The 22,086-nt window shown below is 35.2% G+C and overlaps 1 protein-coding gene across 12 annotated transcripts in view; it reads right to left on the reverse strand.

Annotated features, from left to right (window-relative positions):
- Nucleotides 1-22,086, reverse strand: part of SEMA6A (semaphorin 6A) — a 168,231-nt gene that overhangs the window by 10,558 nt on the left and 135,587 nt on the right. For 7 of the 12 annotated variants that reach the window (XM_087885997.1, XM_034432806.3, XM_034432804.3 and 4 more), the window contains one exon: nt 12,548-12,712. The exons of the other annotated variants lie outside the window; for them this stretch is intronic. In XM_087885997.1, the coding sequence (XP_087742123.1) occupies nt 12,548-12,712 (165 nt within the window). The remainder of the gene's footprint in view (nt 1-12,547; nt 12,713-22,086) is intronic. 12 annotated transcript variants of the gene reach the window in all.

The raw sequence follows: 22,086 nt of genomic DNA on the forward strand, positions 1-22,086 counted from the left end.
CACATATAGTGAGATAGTGGCATATAAATTTGATCAACAAATAAATTGCAAATATACACAAGATTAAGAGACAAACAGGCACTCCTGAGAAAGCTTTCCAAAGCAAAACAAGGTAATGGATTAAGCAATGTTATGAACAAAACACATGCTTAGAACTGCCACTTTTAGGAACAAATAATACATTTGAAAAATACATTGTTTACAAAGTGTGCTTCAGGAACACACTTAACTTTTTAAAAGAATGCTTATATTGAGCATTTTATTTAAAGGAAATACTACCCACATAGTTACTACTCTTAGAAGTCCAGAAGAAGCAACTAATAGTGGGGGTTGCATAGAAAAATATCTTCCATTCTTTTTCCTTGCAATGGGTTGAATTATAGCTGAAAAAAAACCTTTCCTGCCAAACAGGAATACTCCTGTTGTGCTTAATAACTTCCAGGATGCACAATAGGAATGGGATGATAGTAAGGTATTATATAACTTAGTCTATCTATAGGGCCTTTGAACTATGGTGCCGGAGAAGACTCCTGTAAGTCCCTTGGACTGCAAGGTGATTAAACCAGTCAGTCCTAGAGGAGATCAACCTTGGCTGCTCTTTAGAAGGCCAGATCCTGAAGATGAAACTGAAATACTTTGGACACTTAATGAGAAGGAAGGACTCACTGGAGAAGAGCCTAATGCTGGGAACGACTGAGGAAAGATTCACACACAATCGCTTTAGATAACCAAGAAATCCGAGGCAGTGGGGATAATTTAATGTAATCTAAACAAATTGAATGCTTCCAAGACCAAGATGATTAGGGAACTGGAGGCTATAACATATAAAGAGCAATTGCTGGAACTGGGTATGTCTAGTTTAATGAAAAGAAGGATTGGGGGGGAGACATTATAGCATCTTCCAATATCTCAGGGGCTGCCACAAAGAAGAGGGGGTCAAGTTATTCTCCAAAGCACCTGAGGGCAGGACAAGAAGCAATGGATGGAAATTAATCAAGCAGAGAAGCAACCTAGAACTAAGGAGAAATTTCCTGACAGTGAGAATAATTAACCAGTGGAACTCCTTGCCTCCAGAGGTTATGGTTGCTTCATCACTGCAGATTTTTAAGCAGAGACTGGATAGCCATTTGTCTGAAATGATATAGGATTTCATGAACCGGGGGTTGGACTAGAAGCGGTTTGAATCCCTAGAATAGGTCTCCTGTGTGAACAGGGGGTTGAACTAGATGACCTCCAAGGTCCCTTCCAACTCTGTTACTGTTATTGAGGGCAAAAGAAGAAAGGGACGGCAGAGACTGAGGTGGCTGGATGAAGTCACTGAAGTAGTCGGTGTGAGCTTAAATGGTCTCCGGGGGATAGTAAAGGACAGGAAGGCCTGGAGGAAAGTTGTCCATGGGGATGCGATGGGTCAGACACGACTTCACAACTAATAACAACAAAAATCTAAGGGCTAATGTGATAAAATAGCACTGACAAATTCATACATTTAATACTAACATAATACATTACTACAATGAGGCGTGTCTCTAAACAGTATTTTATTTCTGTGGTTCTTGTTTACCAGGTGACACATAACCATAGGAAGATGAATCCATGTTATCCATTGCCAAATATGGCCACCAAAAAAAAAAATCCTACCATAGATACCTTCAAAATATCTTTATCTTGTCATCATTATCATACTGAGCCATATAGAATGAGATTATATTGAACTAGATATCTAACTTTGATTAAATATCTGATAATTATTTAATCAATCTGGACACTTGTTATTTTTAGAAAAATAGCAATATATTCTCAAGAAAAAAAACTGAAGGATAGATCCTTGCTGGTGGAATTAACTCTCTGTTTCAAAATATGTGATTCATCATCAATAATGAGTGATTTATGCTGTCTAAGAGTGACAGACCAAATGCATACAACATGCTATTGAAGATATCTGTTGGGTATTTGCATACAGATAGTAAGCAGGGTTGCTGAGAGATTAATCTACTTTTCAGGCATCATTAGGATAAAAAGACAAACTTTTTTTATTGGATATACAAGTAAATCTGTGGGAAAGTCAGAAATCAATCCAAAAGTTTGCATTACTGTGCAGAAGAATATTAAAGGACTATCATTTGATTTTTTTTTCTTTATTGTTCTCTAAAACATTATCATGACTTGCATTGATCGAATTTACAATAATTTAAGCTGAGAACAATACACACTGAAATGATAATTAAAAATGTAAGAAGCTGTTTTCTAAAGAAATAGCTTGTGTGCTATTAACACTAACTGGTAGTGGTTCTCTGAGGCTTTAAAGAGAGATTTCACTCGACTCTTTTTGTTGGGATATGAAACTATCATCCATCCATCCATCCATCCATCCATCCATCCATCCATCCATCCATCCATCCATCTATCTATCTATCTATCTATCTATCTATCTATCTATCTATCTATCTATCTATCTATCTATCATCTCCATCTACCCTTCCGTCCGTCAGTCTCTGAGTCATAGCTTTTGAAGTGTAGAAGCAATAGCAATATGCAGGGCTTAAGCATTTATCCTGAGATACTAAGTCTTGTACACAACAGACAACCACAGAATCAACATGCTGATCAAATACAAACAGATGCAAAGGGGCTGGCTCTTAGCTAAAATTGCTACTCTGTGTCTCTGGAAATCAATGAAAAGCATATGCTTTGCATACAAAAGTCCTAAGTTCATTGTCCAGATCCATTCTCTTTAACTAAGGTATTGGAACTCTGGCCAACTACTATTATAACTGTAGACCAATCTTCCCTAACCTAATATCCTCAGGAGACATTGACATTGCCAGTCTGGCTTCTAATTTGGGATGTTAGTTCAAGGCATGTTAATTCAAGGCATGTGGACATAAACATATTGAAGCTAGATAATATTGAACCATACAAGTTGAAGATCAGCATATATCTCTTTTTTAAAGAACCTTTAAAAATGAGATAAGGTGGGCTGGAAGCCTGGAAGGTACTAAACAGGGGTGAAATGTAAAATTTGTTACTACCAGTTCTGTGGGCGTGGCTCAGTGTGTGTGTGTGGGGTAATGTGACTGGGTGGGCGTGGCCAATTTTTTTTTTTTAACTTTTCAAAGCATTTTTTCTAGTGCTTTGAAAAGCCTCTGCCGATCAGGCCACTCAGCTGGGATCGTCAGAGACTTTTCAAAGCATTTTTTTTTACTACCTCTTTGGCCAAGAAGTTGCAGAAAAAAATGCTTTGAAAAGCCTCTGACGATCCCAGCTGATCTGCGTGATCCTCAGAGGCTTTTTTTTTTTTTTTACTTTTAAAAGCATTTTTTCATTGGAAGAAGTTGTAGAAAAAATGCTTTTAAAAGTAAAAAAAAAAGCCTCTGAGGATCCTGCGGCTCAGCTGGGCATGGTGTGGGGGGGCGCAGGGATTTTTGCTACCGGTTCTCTGAACCACCCGCCGCCATCGCTACCGGATTGGGCGATCCGGTCCGAACTGGGAGCATTTCACCCCTGGTACTAAGGTAGTTAGTCTCCACAGATATGAGGCTACTCAAAGGCAACACGCTGTCTAACTATTCTGAACTCAGATTAGTACATCTGAGAAGAGTTAAAGTTCAAAAACCTGGAAGAGGACGGAACTGTTTCACGCTTCTCTGAAAGAAAGCCAGAAAACTGTGGAGTTGTATCTACAAGATAAAGCCAGAAATTAAATTTCTGCTGCTTTGCTAGCAGATGCCTCAAATGCCTTTCTTGCATCTAGTGTCAGTCAATAACTGGGCTGTTGACTTGCTTAGAGAGTTGTTTGTGTTTGGCAAATAGTTTGAACGGAAGCCATCTTTTGAACAAAGGCCTATTGGTTGGTATAAATGAGTTGGAGTAGGGCTGGAAGAACAACATTTGCCAAGGCTTTTGTTATCACTGCGTTTTTGGATTAGCTAATGACATTGATACTTTAAGCTATTTTATTTTAGGTATTTATTCCTTTTCTCTCTCTCTTTTTGAAAGCACTCTCCTGTGTTCAAAGAAAAAAAATAAACAAATGATACTGGAATCCTGGAAACTATTCCAGACATTGAGTTTTAAATAGCTCAGAGAAAAACATAAGTCAGAAATTCACTAGTGCATTAGCTTCTGGATCCCTTTTTATGATGAACACCATTATCGTTGTTTACAGAGTAAGACTGCATATGTGCTGAATATGTAAAGGCAAGATGAGACTAAAGGCTCAACTCCTATCCCCCAATTCCTCAATCACCCAGATCTTACATTGTAAGGCGTTCTATCATCAATAAGCATAACTAGATGTCTATGCATGTGGATTCTGCATATTTAGAAGTTTTACAATCTCTGACCATATATAACCTATTCATTGATAAAATTGAATTTTATGTAGTGTCTGCTTGCTACCAAAATCTAGTTAAAATATTTCCCTGCCCTATGTATAAGGGTTCAATGCAGGGGTGGGGTTTCAAATTTTTTTACTACCGGTTCTGTGGGTGTGGCTTTGTGGGCATGGCATGGCTTTGTTGGTGTGGCTTTGTGGGCATGGCAGGGGAAGGTTATTGTAAAATCTCCATTCCCTTCCCACTCCAGGGGAAGATTACTAAAAAATCCTCATTTCTTCTGGATCAGTTGGGACTCAGGAGGCAGAGAATAGATGGGGGAGGAGCCAATCAGAATTTTTATTACTGGTTTTCTGAACTACTCAAAATTTCCACTATCTGTTCTCCAGAACTGGTCAGAACCTGCTGAAACCCACCTCTGGTTCAGTGGCATGCACCTCCTTGTCATGGAAAGAGGTTGGGCAAGCTTTCCTGAGACAAGCCCAAGGCTTTCTCCCAGTTATTGAAGGGAAGGAATGATTTCATTCTGCCCCAGTCTTGAACATAGATGAAAGCTGGAGATTCCATTGACTTGTATGTGTTTCCTACATACAAGTAACAAAGCAACATCAAGCACAATTTATCCTGTTGTGAGAACAATAGAAATATAATCAGGAATCTATGTCCCTGTTGGCACATTAGAAATGTGGAGAGATTTGGCATTACCCACAATGGAAGAATGGTTGCTGAAGATGCTGAAACTTGCTGAGATGGCTAACTTGATTTCTTTGATCAGAGAAGGGATAGTATCTACATTCATTGCTGCCTGGAAACCTTTTATTGCCTTTTTGTATAATATACAAGAAATGAACTTATGATTTACGGTTTGTAGGATAGATTATAGAAAGAAGAGAGGTTACGCTGTAACCATATAAAAATAGGTAAATTTTATAATTGCTGTAAAGGAGATGAGAAGCAACATCTTTGCACAGATGGAGTTAACTGGGACATGGTCCTCCTTGATTGCCCCAAAAGGGTTTCAATCTGCTAGTACTGATAAAATGGGCAGTGTCGTCAGGAATGGTCATCTGTATTTTAGATCCATAAAGGAAAATGTCTCTCTTGGCTGTCAAGGCCTCTCAGGAGACAACATATGGATGGATACATGTGGTGGTGATTCTTTGAGGGAGTTGGTAATTCTGCCAGGTCTTCCCCCCAAGAAGATTCCTACAGATTCCATCCATTCTCCAATGTTCCCATTTAAAAAAAAAAAAAATTAACAGCAACTTCTGTTATTTTCACATATGTAATACATGCCTTGCTCACATTCATTCATAGTCTGGGGAAACAATCTCTTTTTTAAGTAAATAAGGATATTCAACAAATAGGATTTGGGATTTATTTTCTCTTTATGAATATTTTTTTAAAAATAATAATAATAGAAGAAATACTCTTGAATACTCTTGAACCAGATAAATTTTGGGAATTTTAAGTCCTTTGATAATAATTACCAATTATTACATCTCCTTTAGACTATAGAAATTCAATAAAATAAAATAAAATAAAATAAATAAATAAATAAATAAATGCAATAAATATGATTTTAATTAATCAAATTAATCATAACATTATAAACCCATCTTAATCACTGAGAAACACAAACTGCAAAAACGATAATATAAAAATAAAAACAGATTTAAATATCTTCATGAATATGAATTGGATCTGGAAATAAGCAATTTAAATCCTTTTTCAAAATAAATCTGGGAGCTATGATTCAGAAGAAAAAACTGGATAGTCCTAATAGCCTAAGAAATAGATGTATTATTGTTTGTGTGACTATAGCCAGCATGTAATTCAGTTAACATTAAGCATATTTAGAACTCTTTTATTTATGCACTTTCAGCTCCTTTTCCTAAGTGGAACTAAATCATTTGCTTTTTTATTAATTGGAAATCACATGCAATGCTTTGGAGAGTAGAAAGTTGCTCTGGCAGGACATGTTTGCCTTTTATTTCTATATTTTTTTCTGAGATATAAATTGTCTGGTTGAAGCTGTTACTGTGTAGTGGGGAGTTGGGAAGTGGGGGAGAGGCAAGTATAAAAATTGTTATTATGTGTGCAGCAGACATAATTGTTGCTTTTGGAGGAAGGGAATAAAAGATAGTTAAACTACTTTTTCTTCCTCAACTCAACTTTGCCATTACTTTTCTAAAGAATTTTCATGACTTACGGTTTTGTTCAAAATAATTTTTCCAGTGTTGCTGGAGGCATAAATATTTGGAAACAAGATCACATCTTATGATTCTTTAACAATTTTAAGCATCTAAAGGCTGTAGATGGTGCATTCTCTTGTGGAAAACCTTGACTCTGGATATCTAAAGGGCATATTCTAGGTTTTTTTGAGGGCTTCTTTAGATCATTTGAATGTTGATGAGCGTAGACTTGCTTTGGTACAAGGGTTTATTTTGTTTTGTTGAAATGAGATTGCCTTAGGGTTTTTTTAATGGATTTTACATGTTTGTAAGTTGCTGGAGATCTGTATGACACTGACACACTCAGTCACACACACACACACACACACACACACACACACGGGAATAATAAATAGAGAATAATAAAAGAATAGGGAATAATAAAAGAAGCAGTTCTGTATAGTGACTCACAATCTTAAATTAGAAAAGTTTATAGCTCATTTTATCTCAAATAATAGATATATCTATAGAGTGGGACTCAGGACACCAGAGTTTATATCTCTGCCTATATTCTTATGAAGAAGAACTACTTTAGATTTGGAACAATATTATTCTATACTATTCGGCTGTCAAAATGATCTGCAATTGCCAGAGGCTAGTATTTGAGTTTCGCTAGACTACTGTGATATGCCTTCTAAAAATGAATGGAAGCTTAAAAAGGCTATGTGAAACTAATCTATATATGTAAGACCTGTTTTTTGCTTACTATAGTTCTGAATCCAGATATCAATGTAAGTCTGATAACTAAGTAAGAATAAATATATAGGGATATAATATAATTTAGCCTTTAAGATGTATAACGGGCAGCCATTCTTTATCACGATGGTACTAAATGACAAAATATGCATTATGATATCATGATGGTCTTTCATATTAAATTGCAATGACACAAGCAAATACCTAATAGATGGAGTTGGCACACATTTTATCACTTGTTTTCTTCTGCTTTGTAGACTCTTATGTGTTGGGTTAGATCTGAGGAGATCCAAATTTTAGATTTCAACCAAACACCTAGTTGTATCAATTTGGGAGTCACCCTCTTACTGATGGAATACATACATACATACATACATATAATGTATGCATGCATATGTTTATCTACTAATCCTAAATAAGATGACATATACATTCGTTTGTCCAATTTGAATATGGACTGCTGGTTGATGGAATGCTCTGTAATTGTGTAGCCTGTGATAGTGTTATCTTGTAGTCTTTGTATAGATTTTCATCTTCATAATAAATTGGTATGGGTGTATTTCTGTTCTCACAGTAAAACCATACTATATATACAGTTGTAGAATACTGCTTTTAGGCAAGATTTATGTCAGTTTTCCATATTGTCAAATATAGCTGCTTTTCTATTGTCTCATATAAATGTTTTGCTTTAAATATATTTTTCCACTTTGGCTTAAATCTCCTACTTAAAAATAAACCTTTTATGACATACATGAAAGATGTTTACAAGAATTGTACAGTTATTAATCAAAGGATATACCGAGGAAAAAGGATACTATAGGGTGTTATTTAATTTAAACAAACTTCTGCTTCACTATAAACAGTAAAGACATTTATGTCTTGATCTGAAAGAGGATGTAATACGTTAAATGTAAGGCAGTTCATGCAATTCAATAAAAAGCAAATATGTATAAGTTATTACTTGGATTCTATTTATAGATTCCTGCCAGATGTTGAAGAAACGGTGGAAATAGTCAGACTAATTCTGCTCTGTTAGGCTACTTGGAAACCCCACCACCTCAAGCGTGAGAAACTCACTGCTGTAAAATCCACACAACAAAGAAGAAAATTTGCCTTCTTCTTTAATGTCACATACTCAAGGGTTTGCTTTTGATGTTGGTTGTCAAAATGGTTTACTAAAAATAAGAATGACTCCAGCCACATGCATCTTAAAAATTAGTCGTGGTTCCTTGGCCTTCAAAGATGGAATTGATTATAAAGTTGCCATTTGGCCTGACAGATTTTATTTGGTTCTTTTATCAATTTTACATATCCTAAATGGCCTGCAAAGTATTCAGATGACCTTGGAAATGTAATTTCCAACACCCTTTTAACTGAAATCTATAAGTGACTTTAAAACCATAAAAATAAAGATATTAAAACATGACTTGGTTAGCAGTCATTAACAGATAATATGCAGACATTTTTAATATCCTTAAATACAATAATGAAAGTGAAATTTACTAGCACAAAAACCCAAGCACAAGAAACCCAAGAAAAGGAGTAAGAAATACCTTTTTCCTCTTTTCAGATATACAGCTGCTTGGAAGATTTGGCTATCATCTTTTTCTGATCCTTCGTTAAAAACACTTTCACTTTATTAGTTCAGCTTCCTTGGCACTATTACATTTTCCATGCAGCTTTAAGAGAGGAAGTAGAGTACCACGGAATATGGTACTCACTGTGCAAATATAAGTTTGAACACCTCATATTTTTTTTTTAAAGTTGTCCTGTTCTCATCATACACACAAAACGCACACATTGAGGAGATTGCGTTTCCTCTTGTAAGTTACAGGAATTTGATTTTAAGCTGCTTTTTATGTGTACTTTGTCATTATTATGAGAATCAATTAGGTCCAGTGATTAAGGCACTGGGCTATAAAGCAGGAGACTGTGAGTTCTAGTTCCGTTTTAGCTTTAAAAACCAGCTGGGTGACCTTGGCCAGTCACTCTCTCTCAGCCCACCTCCCCTCACAGGGTTGTTGTTGAGGGAAAAATAAGAGGGGAAAAGTGTGTTGGATATGTTCACCACTTTGAATTATTTGTAAAAATAATAAAGGCAGGATATAAACAAATATATAATTTTTTTAATATTGAAAAAATGGGAAAAAGTTTGAACAAGCTTTTTGAATGTGACACAAACTTCATAATATGTATTACTGTTATGTTTATACTCAATTTCTCAGACTTTAAATGTCCATGGGACTTCAAAATGACTGTAAATAATTTTGACTTAGCTATGAATTTACTTCAAATTTACCTTTTGTAAAATAATGGATTTATTTTAATTGATTGCTTCTTTTAGGTCAAATGTGACTGGAGCCTCAAAATAACTCTTGAGTCTAAATCTCTTATTTGAAGAGTAAATTGTAAAAATGAGCTAACAGAGCCAAATGTGAGAAACACTGTGATTAGACTGTTTAACCTCATGCTTTGAAAGAAATTGTCAGGATTACTTTGACCAAAGATAACTTTCCTTTAATCAATTTCAGAATTGATTTTTTCAAAAGCCTGTAGAAAAGCCCAAATTGTTCCATTGTTTGCATGATGGGATCAGTACAACTTTAGAAAAAATATATAACAAAGTTGGACCTGTATCTATGCTTGAGTTTCTGGCTTTAAAAGAAAAGCTTGAGAGATCTACACCACAAACAACAACCGGAGAACACAATATATATCAGGGATTTCTAATGAAGAAAAAGGAGTAACAGACAAGTGACAGTAGGCAACAAAACAGTAATGACTTGTTATTGCTAGAGAATATTATTCTACTTTCTTCTTTTACATTCTTCCAGTTAGTAGGATATTTAAACACAGCAGTTAAATACTACTTCATTCTAAATAGAGTTGAGCCTTGGAAATTCCACAAGAAGGATTTTCTGTTATGGAAGCAGGCAGGGGGAAAGACTATGTACAATGGTAGCAGGAGGGAAGGTTAGTAGAGTGCTATGTGAGAAATACAAGCTTTAATAAAAATGAGGACAGACAGAAATAAAAGAACACTGCAAATAACGTAAAAAGCAAAAGAAAACCGAATCAAAACAACGAACAAAAAGCATACTCCGGAAAAGTATGTGATAGCAGAAGTTGTAAATTTTTGCCAATTCAAATGAGCAGCATTGTTGCATAATGGGAGAGATTTTTCAGTGGTCAAAATTCAAACCAGAAAGAAGAAAGGCAACACAGAGTTTATATGGTACATATTGCACTCTTTGTTTTTCATCTTGCCAAGAATTGTGAGGCCTTCTCTCAACAGCACTTCTGGAGTATATTTAGCGACTAAAGCTGCAGTGTGCACAAATGTCACATTCCCATGAGTAAAACCCATTTAATTAGCCCCTCCTTCTCAAGATATTCCCATGAGATATTTGCGTAGAATTGAAAAGCTGAACATATGGATGTGACATCATCAAGGCATCAGTGGCATTGGAAACAAAGCAGCAAGTGACTGAAGAATTAGTACAATTAAAGGCAAGTCATTTTTGAAGTGTGTGAAACAAAGTAAAGAAAAGCACCTTTCACAAGAATAACAAAACAAAACAAATCACCAAAAGCATTTTGCAAAACAAAAATTCAAGGCACAAAAAAAGATATTTGCAAGAAAATAAATCCACAACCAAACTGAACACACAGAAGATTAAGCATAACACTCTCTTTAGAAAGTGTTTAATGTCTCTTTCCTTTGCCCTTGAACAAGGAATAAGCTGCAAGTAGGTTTGGGCTGTGCAACATATTGTTGGTTTGTTTTGCTGCAAGTGGAACTGAGGTGGGCAAAGGAAGGAAGAAGAGCACAAAGATATGTGATAATGGTAAACAACCATGCAGACACCTCTGCCACCATTGTTTGCTTGCTTTAACGTGTACAGACTGCTTCCAGCTTTGTTAATATTCCTAATTAGACCCCAAAGATTCCATGATATTTAAATAAGCTAGTTAAGTTCTGACAAATTCCCTCTGGTAATTTCATTCAGAGAATTTCAAGTCAAAATAATTATGATCCAATCAGCTTTCCACTTATGATAAATTCACCAAAGATTTGAAATTTGAAGTGAAAAAGTAGATAGCCTGTCCATTAAGACAACTGCCGTAAAATATTTTTAAAAAACCACATAAAACAAAATACCTTTATCAATTTTGTAATTCTCATCTTTTAAATGTAGAGACTGGTTGGTTAGAGATTGGTTAAAGCTACCTGTTGAGAAGCATTACTGAACTGGTGAGGCTGGACTGATATTTTCATGATCTGAGCATTTATGATCACAATCATTCCATTTGAAAATTAGCAGATTCTTTTCCGTAAGAGTAAGGTTGGAGTTAGCAGTAACTGATGCATCTCAAAGCCCCTTTTCTCTATATATTAAATATGTGCTCTTTCATGGCTTGGTAGTAGCCCATTCTAACTTTTAATGAAAAATATTAATCACATATAAAGATATACTGCTGCTTTAGATTACCTACCTGAAAAGGAATATGCTAATTTAGCTGATAATTCTCTTAATGGAGAATTTAAAGAGCTTAAAAACTTAATATAACTCTGAAACTGAAATTTAAAAAGCCAACATAGAAATGAACCCCCTCCACTAAATTATTTCTTTTTTAACCAGAGATAAAGAAAAGCCCAACCAAAGTGGCATTTTACTGTGGCCATTCATCAGCAACTCTGTTTTTAATTCCTTCAAGCATAATCTGCTCAGAAAATTTCTTTCAAAATGAATGGAGCTACTTCAAGCTGAATATCGTTTCAGTTGAATTTGAATTGTAGAATCTCTTGTAGAGTATACCTTTAATATCAAATGATTATTTTTTTAATGTTAATTCATGGTTGAACTTGCTGCTTAAATTAATTAAAAACAAAAAGTACTTTTATGCACTCTACTCCACTGGAAGTGCAAGTAGGGATTAATGTAAAGCCAAGTCTTATATTTTAGTATCATCATTGTTATCATAGCAATTATCATCTGAGCTGAATTAAACCTTCCAATCTTGTATCAAAACACGCTCAAACATATAGTCTTGCATTTGTTGTGTGTGGTTTTTCATTGCCACTGAATGGCTAGAATAAAATTTTATTTATTTATTTTTTTAAATGCTTCATTTTGGTGTGTTTATATATGTGTGAGATACACTTTTAATAGCAGAATAAGGACTTTTATTTCATGGTACCATGCAGTAGCTGGAAGCAGTTACACTAAAGTCAGTCCCCCGCCCTTGCCCCCACAGGAAGAATGATTTCCAAGGCCTTACCCTTTTTCTCTTGGTGATTATGGGACGAGACAGCCACATATGGATTGATATTCTCAGATGAGCCAATGTGATCCTTCCAATTTAATATGTGCCCTCCGGCATCATAACCCTGTTGGCCTGGAGAGTCTGAAGTAGACATGCTGGGAAGTAGCGAACTGGAGTGTCCTGTTTGCACCATAAATACAGTTAAGGACAGTAAGAACAAGCAGTTTAGTAGCAAGTAACATTTCCAAAGGTGTTTCTATGTCTAGATCAAGGAAGGAATCTGAGCTCTTATAAATCAAAACTCTGCTGACATCTGGAACACACAGGACAACATTGGACAGAAAGATAGGATAATCTGTGAGTTACATGAATTACCCGTAAATTGATTTATGTACAAATAAAATGTGTATGTGTAACTCCTAATTATTTGTGTAATAATCCTACAATTATGCAAAACAAAATGGTGGCTGAAACCAGTAGAACATTCTGAAATGTGAGGAGAGCTCATGGATATGAGCAGAATCAAACAAAACAAAATAACATGGACTCTTATAGACTTTAATATAATTAAAAACTGATTTAGGAGTCTAAGGAAAAAAACATTTTTTCCCAAAGCTACAGGCCCACACCAATGGGTGGGGCCAGAAACCAAAATGTGAAGCAAACTTGTTCCCTCTCCAACTCTTCTTTGTCTTTCTGCCATCTCATATCCCAAGCCATACCTGACTATAATCTGGGCCATCATCTTTTGCAGACGGTTTTTCAACTTAAGCAAAGGGCTACAAAGAATTAGCCCTTTTTGTTCCATTGTTCCTTATTGTTTATATCCCGTCTTTCCACGCTATCAGATGATTGCATATTTTTGGGGTTATTATACGAAGTAGAATTATTTATAAATATATAAATAGTACGATGAAGAAAGTGACTGAGTCCAAACAATTCTGGATGGCTTACCATTTTAAAATCAGTAAAAATAAAATAAAGAATGCAAGGAAACTATATGTAGCAGACAATAAATCCAACAGTGGCTCACTAGTCACTGGGAGAGCAGCCAAGGGAGGAGCCATGTTCTGTTGTGTTCTGTTGCACAGATTTAAGTAAAAAAATAAATAAATAGTGTGAGCTGTATCCTTAAAACAAAAGAGGCCTTATATGGTTCTTTCTAAAAAGTGGGTACTAGAGCTGTTGCAGCCCATCATAAAAAATGCTTTCAAATGAAATGTGGAAGAGAATTAAGCCAAAGAATCTCATGAAATACAAGTTGAGAATAAAGATCCAATCAATGTTGGTCAACTCTACTTAAAAATGACTTATTCTCAGAAAACAACAAGTAGCCACCACAAGGTCTTATGCATGGGGGACACCTATCTCCTTTTGCTACCTATCCTCCAGCCACTGGAAGCCAAATGCTGCAGCAGGTAACAAAATCGATACAAAACAAAAATTTCAAAGTTAGCTTATTATCGTGAGAGGATTACATTAACTGGAATAAAAAGTTACAATGGAAGGTAGACAATGAGCTTCTATTTTGCAGATCAGACATCCAGTGCAAAACCTTTCATTTACCTAATGTGCATTTTTGGTCTTGCTTCAAAAGATAACATTAACCTCACTAACACAAAGTGATGTGGCTTTCTTTTGGATGATCAGGCCCTACAGCAGTTTTGGAAAATCCAGTGGACTAAATAATACAGAGTAGAGAGAAGGACGAAAGCTGTAGGTAGCTAAAGGGCAAAGGGGAAGGATGTGAGACAAACCAGCAGGATTTGTAAAGTATCAGTCAGGTTTCCTGGGGTCTTTATTGTTTTCAAAAATCTTCAGGCTAAAGCTTGTACTAACTGAAGCCCAAAACATCTGCCCAGATTGCTTATCTCTGCTCAGCATCAGAATTTAGGGAATTAATATTAATGCTTCTCATACAATTTATATAGGATTTTTTTTCTACAATTAAAGAACTCTTGCCATTCCTGGCATACTAACTAGATACAGGAAATCAAGTCAGATTCAAAGAGTTTCATTTTGGCTGGAATTATCAGGAACAAAACCTAATCCCTGATATAATGGATTGTTCTTAAGCCTGGAACTCACACTGACAAGAGCACTTGTCAGTGTGAGCACTAAACTATATTATTTTTTTTTATTATCGTAAGTCTAAATTCATTAGGTCCCATTAACACTGAAGACTCAGAACTAATAATCAGACTTTACAGAATATTATAATATTAAACTATTATATAACTATCAAAATTATAATTCCTTAAATATAAAAATGGGGAGCTAAAGAAAATAAACTTCCTGTTATTTATCTACAAGTTATTTGGAAACATAATTCAAAGATGATTGCAAAGCAGGAACTGAATCTTGGCTTCAGGCCTTAGTTACTATTTTAAAAAAATGGAAAACGTGACTTCTATGTAAGTGGGATTACTGCAACTAATATCCCTAAAATTGAATCTCACAGAGATCCTTGGGGAATGGGGGGAATATAGGTTGCATGCAAATACAGAAGGAATGTTGTTTTGATATCATACTGATAAGGAATCATCCTTATGCTGAATACCATGTTTCATGTTCATCTTTACCCATAGTTTTAAGAACACAATTACCAGAAAAAAAAATGTTTCGTGAGTTTTTCACCCAGCCTTCTCTCAAGTAATTCTGTACAGTCCTAACATTTACATCTTATTTATCTTTAAATGGGATGTGGCTCTCAGCACAAGAAAGCAATTGTTTCCAAAAGAATTAGAAGTGTACGTGACTATTGACAAACAGCACTTATATTTTATATCTGGATTTGAAATGCATTTTGCTCCACATCCAATACAGACATCTTAGCTGAGTTCTATAGGTGATTTTATGTTTAATCTGTTCATATCAGTAAAACCTTTTTTCTTAATGTGATAATCTAGAGGAAATATTTACCCAAGGGACAAACCATATGCTTCAACTATATGCAGAACTCAGTGATAATGGAAAGCTATAGCTATAAAAAAAAAAATTAATGGGTACCAGGTGGTAGCAGAACTAGAAAGAGCTTTACACAAATGTGGAAATTCAGGCTTTTCTCTCTGTTACTAATACATTAGGGCCTATTTGGAAAGTAAGTGTGTAACACCTCAGAAATTTTGGCAAATGCTAGGGTCGAAGTACACTAAACAAGGATCTTTATTTCCAATCTGAGAAGCTGCCAGGAAGATTTGGTTATTAATAGGTATGTGATTACAGTTTGATCCTGAATTACACAAGAAACAGACAGTGTGAAATAATATTGGAGATAGTGTGGAATGTTTTACTGGAATGCTTGGGCTAGATAAAGGATCAACACTTTAGATCAGTTGATTTCTAATGGTTGCTTTAAACTTTGAGAGACTGCATGTTGAATATGACTTACCTATAATATTCTCTTGTCATATAATATATATGGGTATATGCATAATTTTGTATTTATTTATTTATTTAGTCATGTTTATGTAGTGTATTAGAGGTGGAGACCCTTTGAGAGTTTTATACAACGAAATTTCATTTTCATGTATGCCAATTAGTATACATTCGAAGTGACAATAACATTATTCTATTCTATTCTATTCTATTCTATTCTATTCTATTCTATTCTATTCTATTCTATTCTATTCTATTCTATTCTATTCGCCATAGATGCAAATTGTAAACATTTTGATTAACTGGTATGGCCTGGATGGTTTAAGAGACTTTAAGCTACCTGAAGTTTTAGGATGCTTAAGACAAGCAGAGCTTGAATGGTAATTAATAATTTATAAATTTATAAAGAATTAAAAAAGTAAAATGAAAGTTAATATTAGTTATATATCTCAGTTGTGGAATGAAAAATTGAAATATCCTGTTTTGGGTGCAGGTGTGAAAAAAATATGAGATACCCTTCTTATGATTTAAAAATAAAAGTAATTTATCAGGAAATATTTCGTATTTACTGGAGGACCTCAAAGAATATTTGAAAAGGTATGGACATTAGATTTTGTAAATGTTCATTTTATATGTAATAAATTTGAAGGTACTTTAACGTATGATCAGATCTTGTTCAAGAACAGCCTTATTTTGGTTTCAAATACTGCATACGTCAGTACAAGTTTGGGACTGCAAATTATAGTCAAGGATCTTTATGTGATGCTGAACAATATTTTTAAAATGTGGAATTTGTCATTTCATGAAGAATGTTGGTTCTAATGAGTGTAGTGATATATTTTCAATTTTACATATGCTTTCTGATTTTAAGCAATGGACCCAGAATATGAACATCTATTTCTGAAAATGGCCTAGATTTATTGATCAACATAAGGAGTGAATCCAAAACTCCCCTTTGGCAGTTTTCTAACTGGCCGCTTTTGATCTGGCTTTGCATTAGCAAGCTAGTTCTTTTGGCTCATCCTTGGAATATTGGGTTAACACAAAACTGTGATATTCATTATTTATATGCATTTCTATGCAGCACATAAGAAATTACTTATTGCCAAGTCAGATCACAGTTCATTGAGCAAAATGCTGATAACATAAACAGCTTTTTAGGATTTTAAACAAAGTTATTGGCTAAAAGTGCTGCCTGAGTTCTTCTTAATGGTTTAACAGATGTTTGGCTAGTGATTTATACTTTTACATCTTTTATGATGCAGTTACATTGCATACATTTCGGACTATAAAATATACCGGTAGTTCTCGACTTATGACCACAATTGAACCCAAAATTCCTGTGCTAAGCGAGACATTTGTTAAGTGAGTTTTGCCCCACTTTACAACTTTTCTTGCCACAGTTGTTAAATGAATCATTGCAGTTGTTAAGTTAGCAACCCGGTTGTTAATTGAATCTGGCTTTCCCATTGACTGCTTATCAGAAGGTTAAAAAAGACATTCACATGACCCCAGTATACCTGCAACTGTCATAAATATGAGCCAATTGTCAATCGTCTGAATTTTGATCACGTGACCTTGGGGATACTTCAATGGTCATAAGTGTGAAAAATGGTCATAAGTCATTCTTTTCACTGCCGTTGTAACTTTGGTCACTAAATGAACTGCTGTATATCGAGGACCACCTGTAATCAGGGGTGGGTTCTAAAATTTTTTACTACCGGTTTTGTGGGCGTGGCTTATTTTGTGGTTGTGGCTTGGGGGGGGTAATGTGACTGGGTGGGCATGGTCAACTTTTTTTGTTTTTACTTTTAAAAGCATTTTTTCTACAACCTTAAGAGGTTGCAGAAAATAGGTTTTTAGGAGCCTCTGACGATCAGGCAACTCAGCTAGAATAGCCAGAGGCTTTTAAAGGCATTTTTTTTCTCTACAACCTCTTCGGCTGAAAAGGTTGTAGAAAAAAAAATGCCTTTAAAAGCCTCTGGCGATCTCAGCTGAGCTGCGCGATCATCAGAGCCTTTTTTTTTAACTTTTAAAAGCATTTTTTTGGCCGAAGAGGTTGTAGAAAAAATGCTTTTAAAAGTAAAAAAAAAAAAAAAAGCCTCTGATGAGGTGGGCAGGGTAAGTGAACGGCGACCGGGCCGGGGACCGGTTAGGGGGCGTGGCCAGCCAATGTTATTACCAGTTCTCCGAACTACTACAAATTTTTACTACCAGTTCTTGCGAACCAGTGCGAACCGGTAGCAACCCACCACTGCCTGTAATCCCTCTATAGTATTGAATTATTACTTGCAACTTTCAAAATTATAGCTTTAAAGGTGTCTAAGAAGTCCTTTTTATTGTTTGTTAGTTATCCGTGGAATACAGCAATTGAAATGCACACACAATCATATTTGTATTAAGCAGCTGAAACTTTCCTCAATTTGAAACTTATATGGATTTAAATGCAATTTTCCTACATACATACATATAAATACATACATACATACATACATACATACATATACTCTGTTTTCCCCAAAATAAGACATCCCCTGATAATAAGCCCAATCGGGTTTTGAGTGCATGGCAATAAGGCCAAGCGCTTATTTCAGGGTTCAAAAAAATATAAGACAGGGTCTTATTTTTGGGGAAACATGGTATATACATACATACATACATACATACATACAGACAGACAGACAGACAGACATATATATATATGAATTGTTAGTAATGAGTATCAATATTATTTCTGAAACATAACTGTTCTGTCAATTTTTAAAAATACACTCTTTATGGGCTTTTCATCAACCTGATTTAGAGGTTTGCATCATATATTTTATAGCAACAATACAATTTATATAGTTCAGTAATAGAGTAGTACAGAAAAGAGAAATTAGATTTTGTTAGAGCACTGAAAGGTAAGGATTTGGAAAATTTATCATAAAGTAGTTAGTTATATGTTGCAAGATGGCAGGTATTCAAATGCCCAATGCATTATTTTGTTAAGTGACTTCAGCAACTAAAGGAACTAAGAAAGTTAAATTATCAGTGCAGAGAGAGGGAGGATGCAAATGTACTATGAAGGCTTGGTTCACTAAAATTGATGAAGATAAGAACAAAGTCTTACAGGAAGATAGCCTGTTGTATCCATCCTTCAGTTCATATGCACATGCAGTTGGCTTCTTGACCGAACAGGTTGCTCAGCTAGCATGGTTAGTTTGGAGGTGGGAAATCACCATGCAGAAAAAGTCAAATGTGCAGCCTTTTGTACTTGTAGCAGAGTTTCATAAAAAAAAACTACTGGAGTTTGATCTTCCAGTGGAGAGGCCAAAAATGAGACTAAATAACCAGGGAAATGACTACTGTCAGTAAAAACATCTATGCCTGGCATTTGGAAATATGCTATGGCATGTCCTTCTATCACTGTACTTGGTTCCCCAGGATATAAGCCAAAAGACCTACATGAATGTTTACTCAAACAGACATAATTTCTTAATTATTTAAATAATTTTCTACTTTTACATGGTTGAAATAGAAAAAAGTATTTACAAATAAAACAATTGCATGTTAGATGTCATAAATAGATTTATCTTAAGAAGGGTTATACCAACTGATGGGAAATAAACTAGTTGAATTTAGTGATATTTACTTCTTCTAGCTGTAGGATTACACTATAGGATGACTGCCACTACTGTGATATTTAGCTTTAATATTATACAAGAAAAGAGCTTGAAAAATAAAAAAATATTTTATTTTTACTTTAAAATAATTCTGAACAAATGCTATATAATAGATGGTAAAAAGTTGTTTTAAGGGTTGAGATCAATTCAACTCATTAAAGCATCCATACCTTTTTTCAGGTTTATATTGAAGCCGGAAAAAAAATCCAGCTGCTTTGATTAAAGGTGCTGATCTTAAGTGACAAAGCAATTTTTCCAAATTGGTTTTGAAATGTGTACAACTGTAATCATTTTAAATTTGGCAAGTGATCAAAGTGGCGGTTGAAATTTCATCTTCTGCCAACAGTTCAATGGCCAAAATTTAAAAACCACAATGTCTTTCTTGATTGAGGTGCTTCTCTCTTGTTTTGGAAACATACTTACATTTTTGCTTTTATGCAATCATCCGCTAAGAATTATATGATACCATATCTATTCAGTTAGCCTTGGGGAAGTTGCAATGCCATGTGAGAATAGCTCTGTTGCCTGCTTCTCCTTAAAATTAATTGCTTAAGTTATGTATTGTTTCAGAATTTAGAAAAAAATTGACAAAATACTTTTTTTAGTAGAAATCTGTTTAAAAAATCCCACACATTATAGAAGAAGATGTTGGATTCAACTGTATACATATTATGAATTTTGTGCTAATAAACTACAGACAGCAAGTCCAAGTGATATGAATTTGTTATTTGGGAAGAAATATTTAAATGTTTACTAAAATATCAATTATCATGCATAATATGTTATCTAGGAAGTACACTTCTTAAGGGAAAGTTGCAGATTAAAAGACTATGATGATTAGAATCCAGGGTGAGCAAGCAAATGCTACTCAGATAAGAATTACCCTTATTTCTCTCCCCTTCATTTCCCATATTTTTGTCCTAAACATCTGTTTTTACGGTCTCGGAGAATACTAGACCGTACTGGATGAATACTAATTTTTTGTAGATTGTTCCCTTCCAAAGCTGGGAGTGCTAATTAATTCTGTTGAAAAAAAATGAATAATGTAATTGCATGTTGTGTTGTCTATATCCTCCAAATAATCCTTTTATTTGAGTTACATGGAACTTAATTTGGTTCCATCCACCTAGTTCTATCATTTTTGCTGCTTGTAGGTGGGTCACCCAGATGTTTACAACCTGGATGTTGTAGCATGTCTCTCCACTTTTGGGTGACTTTGAGTCAGTGTTGACTCCTGGTGACCACATGGACTAGATCCTGCAATTTTCTTGCCAACATTTTTGGAATAGTTTGCCATTGCCTTCTTCCCAGAGTTGAGAGAAAGTGAATAGCCCAAGGTTACCCAGATAGCTTTGTTCCTAAGGCAGGACTAAAACTCAAGTCTCCTGGTTTCTAGCCTGGTGCCTCAACTTCTACACCAAACTGGCTGTCATTGTAGACCTAGTACTACTCAAACAAACAGCTTTCATAAATAGCTACCTTATTTGTGTATCAATGACAAGTTTATTTACAAGAACATTATAAACCTTTTGGGTACAAGCAGTTTAAAAGCAAAATGGTATAGCTGAACTGCTATTTATCCAAACTATACCAGACTCACAAAGTCAAACTGTTCTTCTTTTCAACATTCAGTTTTCTCATAATGCTGCTGTTCATTTGAGCATACAATGTAAAAAAATATCTTCTTAATAATACATTGACCAACCAATACCCATTTGACCCCCCTCCTGCGCGAGCTGCACTGGCTTCCGGTGGTCTTCCGGGTGCGCTTCAAGGTTTTGGTTACCACCTTTAGAGCGCTCCATGGCTTAGGACCAGGGTATCTACGAAACTGCCTTCTGCCACCAGTAGCCTCTCACCGACCAGTACGCTCTCATAGAGAGGGGCTCCTCAGGGTGCCGTCGGCCAAACAATGTCGACTGGTGGCCCCAGGGGGAGAGCCTTCTCTGTGGGGGCACCCGCCATCTGGAACAAGCTCCCCCCGGAGATACGGAGGATCCCGGACCTGCGCACTTCCATGTGATTGTGCACCTGCTCAGATGGCTCCATTGTTGAGGTGGCTTTTTAAAAAACTTTCCCTCTCCTATTTTTTCACTTTTCTGATATTTATTAATAAAGTTCTTTAATTTTTTTTGTTTTATATATTGTTCTTATTGTTTTTATTTACCACCCCAAGATGCCCCTTGCTGAAATAAACAGCTCTAGTAATTTGATTAATAAATAAAATAAATAAATAAATATATGTCATGTATTTTAATACCCCTCCCATATATACAAATCCCTCTTTCTATCCCCTTTTCAATCACGTACAAAGGATTCTGGACCAACATCACAAAATGTTTTTATTTGGTCCCATAAATTGTAGTGCTGTTAATTGTAATGTATCAAATTATGAATTTTGATACAGTTTGAACACTGAAATATACTGTATTTATAGCCCTTAGATCTTGCTCTGGAGAATAAAGCTGCCACTCTCTTAGAGATTTTATTAAAAAAATTTTTTGTGGGGTC

Source organism: Pantherophis guttatus, chromosome 2 (assembly GCF_059756535.1).
Source record: "Pantherophis guttatus breed Tessera chromosome 2, ASM5975653v1, whole genome shotgun sequence".
Taxonomy (NCBI): domain Eukaryota; kingdom Metazoa; phylum Chordata; class Lepidosauria; order Squamata; family Colubridae; genus Pantherophis; species Pantherophis guttatus.